Raw genomic sequence first — 14,195 nt, 5'->3', positions numbered from 1 at the left:
TCATAAAAACAGTCATAGTATGCTATCCTAATGACTTTTTTTCAACATACTATGACTTTAAGACTCTGACAGTCGAATGTTAAAAAAGTAGCAGAGCCTCATGAAGTTGATTTAAGCCTCCTGAATGTTCTTTTTGTACGCGTTTTGATAAAAGCTGCAGAAATGAATGACATAAAATGATCGAGTCAAACTAATGATGAACTTATTTTTATTAGGATTAGAATAACGCACCAAACAAGCTAATAATTCATAGTTTATTTATTGAAACAAAAAAAAAAAAGCAGGTAATGTGACTCAAGCAAACAGAAGTACAGATAAAAAGAATGCATTTGAAAAGGTCACTTTTTAAATTGATTGAATACAAAACCCCGAAGATGAATTTAATGCCGTCACTCTCACAGACAGAGACACACACAGACACCTGTTTAAGCTACACACCTGCCGAACACAGACGAGCAGTTTGTTAGAAGCCTTTGTGTTTTGGAGGATTCCCTCAACATTTCAGCCTCGGCGCTGGGAAACAAAAACATGTCTTCAAATCTATTATTTGCCAAAGCGTCATGAATCCCGATCCCTCTCTGTACATCTAACTCTGCATGATATCAACACTTAACCAGTAGAACGTATGGAGATGATTACAGTCATACTATGAGCTGCACTATTTTAGTATTATGGCCTCGGAACTCTGAATGAACATCTGCAAAAAGCAGGAAAGCTTATTTTTGATCATTTATAAATCAGAAAAAGGAGATTCGTACGACACGAAGCTTTCACTGAATTCTTCCCATCGAGAAGCGACGAGGGATTTAAAGTCCTGCGCACCACAGCGGACGTTAGGCAGACAGGCCGAGGAAGCGAAGCAGCTTTTTGGTCCACAGTGGGATGAACATCAGGATCCACCTTAAACTGCTGCTTACGTTAAGGTGGAGCTACTGAACGGAGCAGTCGGAGCTCAGTCGAGACATTTCAAGCTCTTTTGCCGTCACTACTCTGGTCTTTGGTCGAGACTAAACATCCTCGAACATGTGAAGAAGCAACGATACCTGAAGTTGATTCGAATAAATTATCCAAAATGCAACTTGTGGCAGGAAGTGAACTCAGAACGTCCACGTGACATTTTGTATCTTTAACTACTGCAAAGCCCAGAAAATGATTCTAAGGTAACTCCATCTGCTACACGGAGAGAAACTAAGTGATCCGACAGAGGAAAAGACAGACGAGCCATGAGGAAAAAGGAGCAAAGGAAAGGAGGCTAGGAGACCTGAGGACGTCTCTCACCGAGCTGAGGAGAGAAAAGACCAAAGTGTGGACTCGTCTCCTTCCTCTTTTCTTTTCATCATTGCCGAACCTCCACGTAGTTGGCGGGGAAAAGGCCGTAGGCGCCTCTGCACACGCCTCGCCACCAGCCCTCGTCGATCATCTCGATGTTGGTGATGATGTCGTCGGGGTCGAAGGATATCTCGTCTTCGCCGGCTGAAAAAACGGGAAAAAGAAATGTGACGAAGGAGCACGAGACTATTGTAGAGCTGAATTCAGTCAGTTCATCCGTTAAGTCGATCAACAGAACTTCAATTCTTTTCTCTGTGCAGCGATGAACTCTGGTGAGACAGTTTGCAGTCGCTCAAAGCGATGCGAAACAAATCCACTGATTTCGGTTGAAACTTTTCCCACAGTTGTAAGTCCTGGTGGAACCGAGCCCCCTTCACCCCGGCCCTCCAGTCTCACCTGCTTGGTAGTCGTACAGAGCCACCGCCGTCACCCCGATGTCCTCGCCGCCCGACTCGTACTGGTCGCCTGCAAGAGGAAGACGGTGAGTTATTAACGCCGGCGGGTACTGATGTTCGAGGCGTAGCTACGTGACGCTAGCGCTCCTCAACATCAACGCCACTCGTTTCCCACCGAGATATCAAATTACATTTTAGAGAAGATATCGTCGGAGACTGCCTCAATTTTGTTTCCATCGATCTGGTACACCGCTATCTGGGCAGCTCACGTCTGTCTATATTGGAGGCCAATGCCTTTAGGGTGAGTGCAGTACCACGGTTCATCCACCAGAGGGCGACAGAGAGACAGCTGGACACCACTCAAAACTGGTGCAGATACATCGGAGTATCTTAGCAGCATTGATTTGCTCTCAAGCAGAACTTTTAATCACAAAACGTCATCAATCATTTATGGTTATGGGTAAAGTGAAATTTAACTTTTTCCTCTTCTTCGGCTGCTCGTTTAGCTCTGGTACATTTTAGGGGATTGGTGTTGGAATCGTGCCTCGATGTTGCTACATGTTCATCGTGTGGTGTTCCTAATGAACTGGCCATTGACTGTTTTAATATTTCGATGGACCAAAGACATTCTCCACCTTTGGACTATGAAGCTGTACTCAAGTCTCAAGTCTGTCTCTTGTGCTTTTCTTTAAAGGTTGAGAAGAAGATGACAGCTGATTAATCCTAATAAATGATGTCTGGAGGATAAATAACAAACATTTGCTTGTTTCCGTACGGCGACCAGGTAAATGAAAGTCACCTGCTGGTGGGCTGGTCTCCTCGGGGTTCTGGTACAGGTCCTCCTCCTGGTTCGGAGGCACCGCCTCGTACAGATGCTCTCTGTTCTCCTCAGCTTCCGCCGTCTTCTATTGGACACAAACATAATCTGTTTAATGACAGAGAGCACTGCTACATGCAACCACATCTGGCTTCAGTGAGTTAGGAACTTCCCTGGTGCCAGGAGGAGGTTCTCTTCAAACCAAGAAAGCCACAATATCACGAAACATGAAGATGTGTGCTGAACACCACAGAAGAGGGCACCGTTTGTATTCTTGATGATTGTATTGGATGAAGACCAGCTCCTTTGTGTCACTACCTGCACCATGACTCACCTGGTATGCCGGGGCGGCAGCTGGCTGGACTGGTGGGGTCGGACTGGGACTGGGACTTGCAGCAGCAGGGATGGGAGAGGGGGCCTTGGCCGTCTCCTCCATTTTACGGCGCGCCTCCTCTTGCTCCTGCTTCTCCTTGGCCTGCCGACGGCCTCGCTCCTCCTCGGCCCTCTTCCGGTCCTCCTCCTCCTTCTGCTTGGCGATGTTCTCGAAGCGAGCCTTGATGCTTCCCGTGCTGTTGGCGGCTGACGGGGCGGGAAAGAAATGTGCAGAATGAAGAAACGACGTAACGAGTTCGGACTCAACCAACAGCTGACGAACGCTTACCGGCCTCCACGGGTTTGGTTTTCTGGTAAGACGAGGTCACCTTCTCCACGTCCTCAAACGTCCCGGCGCTCTGTGACACCGGAGATAGAGTGAGACGCAGCTCTACCGCCGGCACACACACACACACACACACACACACACACACACACCTTACCTTGTCCATACGGTCATTCTGGACTCCAAATTTACCTCCAAATCCTTTAGAATAATCTGGTGACAAACAGGAGATTTAAAGAGTCAGTTTCTGTTCGGCCCAACCACAGTCAGCATCACCAGAGCAGAGACCAGCATTTAGCCTCTAAACACGTCCTCCATAGACTTCACTGAGGGACACACTGATTAGAAAGGTCTCTGGTCTGATGAGCTCATGCAAACCTGTAGGGAGGAGAAACAGAAAGGAATCGTGAAGCAGGGTCTCAACATAAGCCAGACAGGAGGGGGGGGGGGTCAAGCAGCCATCTTGGCTCAATCTGTGCTCTGGAGATCAGCCGTAAAGCATCATGCAACAGCATGAGGGCAGAAGCCAACAGGCAGCATGGAGGCGGAGCAGCTGGTGGGATCAGTGAACACCGATTTATTAAACAGTGTGATGGTTCGATTCTAAGCTTTTTTGGGAGTCTTTGACAGATTTTATATATATATATATATATATATATATATATATATATATATATATATATATATATACACATACACACATACATATATACATATACACACACATATACACACACACACATGCACATATATATATATATATACATATATATATGCGATAACAGGGAGGGAGGCGATAACAGGGAGGGAGGGATAACAGGGAGGGAGGCATAACAGGGAGGGAGGCATAACAGGGAGGGAGGGATAACAGGGAGGGAGGCGATAACAGGGAGGGAGGCGATAACAGGGAGGGAGGGATAACAGGGAGGGAGGCATAACAGGGAGGGAGGCATAACAGGGAGGGAGGCGATAACAGGGAGGGAGGGATAACAGGGAGGGAGGCATAACAGGGAGGGAGGCGATAACAGGGAGGGAGGCGATAACAGGGAGGGAGGGATAACAGGGAGGGAGGCGATAACAGGGAGGGAGGCGATAACAGGGAGGGAGGCGATAACAGGGAGGGAGGGATAACAGGGAGGGAGGGATAACAGGGAGGGAGGCGATAACAGGGAGGGAGGCGATAACAGGGAGGGAGGCGATAACAGGGAGGGAGGGATAACAGGGAGGGAGGCGATAACAGGGAGGGAGGCGATAACAGGGAGGGAGGGATAACAGGGAGGGAGGGATAACAGGGAGGGAGGCGATAACAGGGAGGGAGGGATAACAGGGAGGGAGGCGATAACAGGGAGGGAGGCGATAACAGGGAGGGAGGCGATAACAGGGAGGGAGGCGATAACTGGGAGGGAGGCGATAACAGGGAGGGAGGCGATAACAGGGAGGGAGGCGATAACAGGGAGGGAGGCGATAACAGGGAGGGAGGGATAACAGGGAGGGAGGCGATAACAGGGAGGGAGGCGATAACAGGGAGGGAGGCGATAACAGGGAGGGAGGCATAACAGGGAGGGAGGCATAACAGGGAGGGAGGGATAACAGGGAGGGAGGCGATAACAGGGAGGGAGGGATAACAGGGAGGGAGGCGATAACAGGGAGGGAGGCGATAACTGGGAGGGAGGCGATAACAGGGAGGGAGGCATAACAGGGAGGGAGGCGATAACAGGGAGGGAGGGATAACAGGGAGGGAGGCGATAACAGGGAGGGAGGCGATAACTGGGAGGGAGGCGATAACAGGGAGGGAGGCATAACAGGGAGGGAGGCATAACAGGGAGGGAGGGATAACAGGGAGGGAGGCGATAACAGGGAGGGAGGGATAACAGGGAGGGAGGCGATAACAGGGAGGGAGGGATAACAGGGAGGGAGGCGATAACAGGGAGGGAGGGATAACAGGGAGGGAGGCGATAACAGGGCGGGGGGCGATAACAGGGAGGGAGGCGATAACAGGGAGGGAGGCGATAACAGGGAGGGAGGCGATAACAGGGAGGGAGGCATAACAGGGAGGGAGGCGATAACAGGGAGGGAGGCGATAACAGGGAGGGAGGCGATAACAGGGAGGGAGGCGATAACAGGGAGGGAGGCGATAACAGGGAGGGAGGCGATAACAGGGAGGGAGGCGATAACAGGGAGGGAGGCGATAACAGGGAGGGAGGCGATAACAGGGAGGGGGGCGATAACAGGGAGCGAGGGATAACAGGGAGGGAGGCGATAACAGGAAGGGAGGGATAACAGGGAGGGAGGAGGGTGTCTGTGCCTTTCTGGGACTCGTGCTTAGCCAGGCCCTCCTTGTGCTCATAGCCCAGAGCACACTGATCCTGCTTCTCCTTCTCTACACCATACTGCCCTCCAAACCCACGCTTATAGTCTGCAACACACACAGATATACACACACACACATAAATAGACAGACGTATAGAGACAATGAGACACTGGGCAGACCTTTCAGGGCTCACAAACGCTCACGTTCCAGTTTTAAAAGAGGAAACTTTAAGGAAAACCAAATGTTGGTCACAATGTTCCGTCTACAGATGACGGCAAGGCAAGTTTATTTGTACAGCACATTTCAACAACAAGGTAATTCAAAGTGCTTCACATGAAACCATTAAAAGCATGAAGGCAAAAGTAAAGGAGATTTAAAACATACATTGAAACAATAATCGATGTCTCCCTGAGACATTACGCTGCACGCAATCAACCACACACTGCCGCAATTCTGCAATGACTCGCACACGAGGACGGTAGTGTGAAGAGCAGGAACCTGTGGTACCTGCTCTCTATTCTAACTGCCCTCTCAGGAGAGAAGACCGGTCGGGACGTTGAGTGGCCGATGCGGTGCACCGCGCTGCAGCCGTACATGTTCTCAGAGCGCTGACCTTCCTAAGAGGGCCGAGAGGCTACGTGCAGTAAAGACTCGTCACATTGGGCCAGAGGTGCAGCAGGTGCAGCCCGATTCTTCAGTCAGTTCTGTTACTGCACTTCTTGTCTTTTTAATAAACTTATCAAACAGTCCCGTTGGTCCACTTTGAGTTCTCCTCATCTCATCCCTCCTCCAGAACAACAATGCCTCCATTGTACAAACGTAGAGAGAAGAGCTTCTGAAGGTTAGAAGGCTGCACTGAAAGTCTAAACTGCTCATCTCAAAGAGAAAACTACTTTCAACATGCTGCTGATGCTCGTTAGCCGCCAGCAGAACGTTCCTGTGCTGCTGCTGACATGCAAACAGGAACCTGAGCTGTGCTTTCACTTCTTCTTTCTGAGCTTTACAATTCAACCGCAGATTGAGGAAGTGGTCAACCTCTGAAAGACCACATCAGAGCCACAGTGACCCCCATCAGAGCCACAGTGACCCACAATGACCCACATCAGAGCCACAATGACCCACAGTGACCCACATTGACCCAAAATGACCCACAGTGATCCACAGTGACCCACAATGACCCACAATGACCCACATCAGATCCACAATGACCCACATCAGATCCACAATGACCCACATCAGAGCGGAAGAACACAAACAGAGGTTCTCCTCGTTTAAAGTTCCATTTTCCTTCTTTCTAAACGATAATCGACAGCAAACACAAATATTTGAGTAAGTTTTATTTCATGGGAAACTGAAATCCAAAAGATGATGAATAATAAAACATTGACTGTTAAATAACTTTACAGAATATTCTCTCAAAACAAAGCTTAAAATAAAACCGCTGCACAATACCGGACTAATAACACAACATGAGCTTTATCGAACGTTTGACTTCCTCAGAGGAAGCAGGTGAGATCGAGATCGAGAGATATATATATATCTCACAGTAGACTCATTTATCAAATCAATATGGAGTCGAGTATAAAACTGAGCAGCTTCAGCTGAAGATAATCCGTGTCTAGCCGGATGCTTTGTTTTTAAGATTATTTTGGCATCATTCGTCCGATTGTATTCACCATCGTTACTCAGGACGTCCCATGAGCGTGCTCACTGATCAGTAATGAGACCTGTGTGTGTGTGTGTGTGTGTGTGTGTGTGTGTGTGTGTGTGTGTGTGTGTGTACCTTTCTGGGACTCGTGGAGCTGGGGTTTCTCCTGGTGGTCCCATCCCAGCGCAGACTTATCCTGTCGGTCTGTCTGCACTCCAAACTTTCCCCCGAAGCCCTTCGCATGGTCTGCAGACAGACAGACACACACACACACGTAAAATGATTCTGAATATTACTTTAGTAAAAGTAAAGAAGTCATTCTGCAGAATGTCTCCTTATATAATGTTATATTATTCTGTTTCCATCACTAACAGAGTACGAGTGTTTTGATGTGGAGTCCAGGTACTTTGTATACGACCGGCTAGTTTGGTAGTATAGTACTGCATCATATCATATGTAAAAAGTAACTTAAAGTCTCAATCAAATGTAGTGTAATAGAAGTAGAAAGTACTACAACATGGATGAACTCAAGTACAAGTATGTACTTGATGTCCACAGCAACGTTCCCTCGAGGTCTTATCTGAAGGACCTGTTCCAGTACTTCAGGTTTAAAGTACATTTAAACAATATCCTTCATGCTCTCACACTTCTTTCTTCTGAACACTTTGGTGTCGGTTATTAAATCGTTTCTGAAGTTGTATCCCCGGCTGTTGCATGTTTCATGTAAAGTGCTGGTGAGTTACCTCGTGGAATATAAACCCCTCCTCGTCTTTGTGGAGGAACATTCACTAAAAGTCTGAAGAGCAGATTGTCCAAAAGGCAGAATCAGCTCAAAGATTAAGAGTCGTGAAAACATGCAGAAGTGTAAACGTAGACGGCAGCACGTCTCTACGGTGATGCTGATCATTTATATTCATATTAAAACCTTCAGCATTGAAATGTCCTCGTTATCAGAGCATGTGACCCGCTCAGCTCAACCAAAGTGCATTGTGGGGGAACTGCTGAGGCGACCTACGCCCGTATCTACAAGCTGCAGTAAAGTCTGCACAGGTGTGTCGAGACAAGAAGCTGCAGGTGAGAGTGCAGGCAAGTCAGGACAGACATGAGGGTGTGACTCCTCCCCCTCCGAGTCTCTGAGGTCGAAACTACCGGAGTCAACGGGACCGAGACGCTGGAACACTTTCATGTTTTTCATCTCAACTAACGGACCATACGAGTCATGTGACTCGGCCCGATGTGGGAATATTATTCAGAGCCGACGCCGGTCGATCCGCTCTCATGTTGAACTCAGTCCTCAAACACAAGAGGAGAGCAGAGCCTCTCATCTCATGCTGTCGGGGGGCTGCAGGGAGCGACACGGCGAGTGAGGGCTGTTCTGTGGTAGAAATAATTATGAATTCAAAATAATATTCGAATATATATTAAATATATATTTTTTACTTCTTCAACTATCGACCGATCAGAAGATTTTTACAGCCTTAATATTATTACACATGAAACACAATAGACATCTGTTAAATGTACTCTTTACCAACACGACAGAACATTCTCTGTAAGCACGATTATCATCAGAAACCACGTCTCTGGTGACGCGTCGTCTAATACTGGAGTCACACAGACAGATAGATATGTTCTCGTGAGGACACCAACCTTTCTGGGACTCGTGCTTCTCCGTTTTGCCCTGGTACTCAAAGCCCACGGCGCTCTTGTCCACCTTGTCGGTCTCAACGCCAAACTTGCCGCCGAAGCCCTTTGTGTAATCTGAGAACACCAACGTTAGACAGGAAGCGGTGTGAGAGCGGTGAAGCAACAATATGTTTCCACTCAGTACAGCTCATCCGACGTGTCGTTTCCACAAAAGGGGAAACAAAGATGTTTCAAAGCAAAGAACACGGACAACAATATCCCCCAGAAGACCAGCAGACTGGAGGAGGCTGCCGTGTGCAGCGATCACCTGGATGAGACGTATTATTCAACACTGGAGAGCAAACATCACGTCACACGCAACCGAGAGAGAAGAACGAAAACAGACAATGTTTGTGACGTTATCTGAGCAAAGGCTGAGGAGCGAAGCAAGAGGAAGAGAAATAACTCCATTTGTCAGGACCTGCACTTGTTGAGTCAGGCCGTGTGTGTGTGTGTGTGTGTGTGTGTGTGTGTGTGTGTGGTCAACACAGCAGCCCAATTCCAAATTCCTGTCCAACAGTTACCGGCAGTAGCTTAGCGCTAAAGTCATGATCACAACACATTCCGTGCCATCTGTGAATCCTCCAGGAGGAGAGTGTGCCCTGCTCGTGGTGCAAACAGAAGGTTGTTAGACTCAGTACCGACTCTGCGGAGGAACCACTGGACTCGGGCAGATGTTCTGCTCCTGTGTGCAGAGTGAGGTCATGAGGATGAAGCCAGAGCTCTGTGGTTCCCTGTGATGCTGTACACAGCGATGCTGCTGATGAAATATTTACTGATCAATACTGAATTTAGTGTTAAACTGATCCAGACGTCACCTTTCTGAGAAGCATGTTTCTCCGTCTTCCCGGCGTACTCGAACCCAACAGCTGACTAGAGAGAGCGAGAGGGAAAGAGAGAGAGAGAGAGCAAGACACAATGAGAGAGAGAGAGAGAGCGAGAGAGAGAGAGAGAGAGAGAGAGAGCGAGAGAGCGAGAGAGCGAGAGAGCGAGAGAGAGAGAGAGAGAGAGAGACAATATATGAGAGAGAGAGAGGGAAAGAGAGAGGGAAAGAGAGAGCGAGAGGGACAGAGACACAATGAGAGGGAAAGACAGCGAGAGAGAGGGAAAGAGAGGCACAATATATGAGAGAGAGAGAGGGAAAGAGAGAGGGAAAGAGAGAGCGAGAGGGACAGAGACACAATGAGAGGGAAAGACAGCGAGAGAGAGGGAAAGAGAGGCACAATATATGAGAGGGAGAGAGAGAAAGACAGTTTAAGTTTCCCTCAGAAGGAGCGTGACATTTCTTTTAGAAATGCAGATGTTGGCCTCTGGACATACCTGGTCCACGCGGTCCGCTTGCACTCCAAACTTCCCTCCGAAGCCCTTGGACGTGTCCGTCTGGGAGCAGTGCTTGGACAGCCTGCTCTGGTAGTCGTGACCCACGGCCGACTGTGAAGAAACACGACAGAGAGACCGAAGGAAGAGAATCAGGAACATTTGAGGAGCTGGAGGCCTGAAACACAGCCAGAAGTTTGAGGTGGTGACGTCTGACTCATCACAGATGAACACAGTGCTCGGTCATCACATTCATGCTGCTATAACCACGGGGGGGGGGGCACAGAGAGAGAGACAGATTATCGTCCTCTACCGACTCAGATCAGTGAGAGAGAAAGTTCATTCAGATTTGAGACTTCAAGATTTTCCTTCACAACTCTTTAAATAATATGAAATGCTACAGAACGGAAGACGTTCTAACAGAACAAACCAGGATCTAGTGGTCCGGTTTATATTTTGCTAAAGCTGCAGGAAAACTACAGCAAAGAGAGAAAGAAAGTGCTGCAAGAAGAAAGAATTCATCCATACAGCTGTTTTCATCTGCAGCTGTACCAGATAACCAGAACGAAGTGAACAGAAGGAACATGAGGGTGAGGATTCCTCCTCCTCCTCCTCCTCCTCCTCCTGCTGGATTGAATCATATCTTACAAGCAGACAACAGTTCATCAGTATCAACAACTGCACCTCCTCCACTGCTCCTCTGTCTCAAGGCGTCCCCCAGGGTTCGGTGCTCGGTCCTCTTCTGTTCATCCTCTCCTTGCTCCCTCTTGGTAACATCATACGTCAACATGGTCTCCACTTCCACTGCTACGCCGATGATGTGCAGCTCTACATCACCACTGCTGCTCACTCCACTCTCACCAGCTGCCTCACTGACATTACATCATGGATGCAAACCAACTTCCTCAAACTGAACTGCGATAAATCTGACATGATCATCATCGGTCCCACATCCCTCACTAAAACCTGTCACAACTCCACTCTGTCTCCCTCCCCACACATCCGCAACCTCAGAGTCATGTTCGACAGCAACCTCTCCTTTGAACACCACGTCAAACAAATCACCAGAACTGCCTTTTTCCACTTAAAAAACATGGCCCGTCTCCGCCCATCACTCTCCTCATCTGCTGCTGAAACTCTGATCCACGCCTTCATCACCTCCAGAATCGACGACTGCAACAGCATTCTTCACGGCACATCATCCAAAATCCTAAATAAACTCCAGTACATCCAGAACTCTTTGTAAACGTGCGTGAGAGCAGAAACACGGTCCCAGCTTTATCTCGAGTCTCGTGGTTCCTCTCACCTTGTCCATGCGGTCCTGCTGAACTCCAAACTTGCCTCCGTACCCATGCGAGGCCTTGGGCATGGTGTCCAGCTCCTTCTGCTTCAGGCTGGTGTGCTCCGTGGACACCGTCTCACGCAGCCGGTGGATGCTACGCCGAGGAAGGAGACAGAGTTAGGAGACGCATGTGGGGTCCTTTAACACACAGAGGAATCAGGATGGTTGGCTTCCTCACTCGATGTGCTCCTGGTGTCCGGAGCCCTCCACCGTCTTGGCCCCCCAACGCTGCTCCCTCTCCGACACGTCATTCTAGAGATACAGCAAAACAAGAAAATGAGGAGGAGGAGGAGGGAAAGAGGAGGAGAGTGAAGCACAACTTGTGTTGTGAGGAAGAGGCGAGCATCGGTACCTCAAAGTCTGGGTCCGTCTCCCAGTCGTCTCCGTCTTCATTCACAGCCACACTGACCGACTGTCCTGCTGCTGCCTTCCACATCTTTAACACTCTGAGGAAGAACAAGAAGAGCACACTTCATACGGCCGGAGAAAGAGACTGGAATCAAAGCTTCCATCTCGAAGGAGTTCAGATTGTTTTGCTCAGCTGAAGAAGGCCGTGGGATACGGTCGAGAGCTCTGGGAATGGCTAAGTCAGTGGACTTTATGTTTGGACTATTTTACTGCCGTTTTGTGTTCCAGAGGACCAGATTTTTAAAGTATATCTTTATACAATACTTACATGTAGAGGTGGACATTTTGGTGATTCAGCCAAATGTAATTATTAGATAAATGATGAATGATTTTAGTAATTTATCAATCAAAAACTACTACGACTGTTCTCTGGTTCCAGATTCTCCAATGTTAGGAGAGAGACTAACTCTGGAAGATACCAAGTTGATTTGGCAAACTCAGCTTAACTTAAGAACGCACGACGTACAGAGCAAAGTATCTTCATCAGTTCCATCACAATGTCCCAGAGCCCAACACCCAAAGATATTCAAATGCACTGCACAATGAATGATCTATGAAACTAGATAAACAGACAGTCACCTGAACACCTGTTACATGGTTCATATTTAACGTTAGTTGGTTAAAATAATTACTATTAACTGGATGAAGTAAACATGTTATTTAATGTCAAGTATGAAATTAATCAAGTTATTGTTTAAGCTCCACGTCTCACGTACGTCACAGCAGGTCAGGACACGTTAATAGTCAAATATATAAATCGAATTCCTCCAATTAAAACGAGGTCAATCAAAGCATTCACGCGCTGTTAGTTCAATGGGAATTCTGACTGCGTGTCGTCTTTTTTTAGGTGTGTGTGTGTGTGTGTGTGTGGTATTTCCTGCTCCAGTTTTTCCTCCCATGTTAGCTTAGCTAAAGCTAGCCCTCCTTCTGGAATGATTAACTGACTCAGCGCGAGCTCGGTGAGGTTTCCCCACAGGTATCCATTTTAAATGAAGTGACGACACTCACCGTGTACGACAGGTAGCTCTGACCAGAGTCTCGTCGCGTGGATCAACTCCTGCTGCTGGAAGGAGTCCGTTGATGGGAGAGCAGGATCGTTACTGGGATCGACTCGCGCTCTCTTCCGGGTCTCCCAATATCTCTCCGCCGTGCTGACGTCAACAAATGGGCGGGGCACGTGAAATATAGCTAATTACTGATTTATTATTTTTTGATCATTACTCTGTCTGTCTCCTTCTCTCTGTCTGAAAATAATGAAATAGTAACTACGGTATAAAGAATGACTAAGTATCTAAAACAATAAGTAATTCAAAATCATGAAAAACTTTGTAAAAATGGAGATTTTCTGCTATAACGCATCAGAAAATATAAATACTTCAGTACCTCAACATTTTACTGAAGTAGCCGACAGTACTCCATATTATACAGGAACTTTCCACAACTAGTCAACGAGTCCTCGAACTCACAAACCTCCAAATGGAATATTTAGACTGTTCACGTATAAATGAAGGTGTTACTCTATTTAGTTAATTTCTTTGGTCAGATTTGTAAAGTCTCCACCGTGTCAAAGTTCATCTGACAGTTCATAACACCATAGTGGTTTGAGTCAGACCAGTCTACTCCGTCACACGTTAGATCTGTAGCTAATCTAGAGCAGGGGTTCTTAACCTTTTTGACCTCGGGGCCCAACTGTTCAAGGACAAAGTGTCCCGGGGCCCACTCTGACTATATGCATCAAAAGTGTCAGAACACCTGTAGGTCATACAGAAACAGAGCAGTGGGCCTTTGGAGTCAGTAAAAATTTAAGATTTTTGTCCGCATAAAATAAAAAAGTATCTTTCAGTATAAATAACTGCCGGTGGCTGTATCTGTACAGGTAAAGGACAGTATAGGGCTGTAACTACACTATCAGTGAACAACTGCCTCAAATTTGAAGAAGATTGGACAAAGTATGACCATTCTACAGAGTTTCTTCATGAAGAGATCCAGGCGGAGCTCTAAAAGGACATTTGGAGACCCAAATGGACACATGGTACCCACATGATATTCTGACACACTAAAGGTGTTTCTCCCTTTATATTGTGATTTTATATTATTTTCCTTTTATTTTTAGCCTTTGCAAATTGCAAAAACTATGTATATATGGTGGAAGACATGGTGTGTGAGTAGCGGACTTGCTGTGCTTAATGGCTGCGAACGAGCGCACGAACGAGAATGAGAATAGCTCAGTTACACAAACGTTGGTTGACGGCTTATGGAAGAGGAGAATAAGGTTTGTATTATA

General features: G+C 47.4%; 1 protein-coding gene across 2 annotated transcripts; it reads right to left on the bottom strand.

The window, feature by feature from the left end:
- Positions 1-191: 191 nt before the first annotated feature.
- Positions 192-13,051, bottom strand: cttn (cortactin). Of its 2 annotated transcripts, XM_079288029.1 has the most exons (15): positions 12,920-13,051; positions 11,856-11,949; positions 11,682-11,755; positions 11,468-11,597; positions 10,165-10,275; positions 9,663-9,717; positions 8,809-8,919; positions 7,294-7,404; positions 5,505-5,615; positions 3,357-3,412; positions 3,203-3,272; positions 2,876-3,120; positions 2,524-2,629; positions 1,726-1,794; positions 192-1,473 (listed from the first exon to the last, which is right to left on the bottom strand). In XM_079288029.1, exons 2-15 carry the CDS (start codon positions 11,937-11,939, stop codon positions 1,337-1,339), a joined length of 1,470 nt encoding a protein of 489 aa, XP_079144155.1. In that variant the 5' UTR covers positions 11,940-11,949; positions 12,920-13,051; the 3' UTR covers positions 192-1,336. The 2 variants fall into 2 exon arrangements, with proteins under 2 accessions (XP_079144155.1, XP_079144156.1); XM_079288030.1 differs by lacking the exon at positions 5,505-5,615.
- Between the last annotated feature and the right edge of the window lie 1,144 nt (positions 13,052-14,195).

The sequence above is a fragment of the Melanostigma gelatinosum genome (assembly GCF_949748355.1).
Source record: "Melanostigma gelatinosum genome assembly, chromosome: 2".
Taxonomy (NCBI): domain Eukaryota; kingdom Metazoa; phylum Chordata; class Actinopteri; order Perciformes; family Zoarcidae; genus Melanostigma; species Melanostigma gelatinosum.
The sequence above is the reverse complement of the archived record's forward strand: the minus strand, read 5'-3'. Positions and strand labels throughout refer to the sequence as shown.

Coding starts and splice junctions, on each gene's coding strand:
- cttn (XM_079288029.1), bottom strand. CDS start 11,939: ATGTGGAAGGCAGCAGCAGGACAGTCGGTCAGTGTGGCTGTGAATGAA. Junction 10,276..11,467: donor AGCAGGACCGCATGGACAAG/GTGAGAGGAACC, acceptor GTTTCTTCACAG/TCGGCCGTGGGTCACGACTA. Junction 9,718..10,164: donor AAGCGGACCGCGTGGACCAG/GTATGTCCAGAG, acceptor CGCTCTCTCTAG/TCAGCTGTTGGGTTCGAGTA.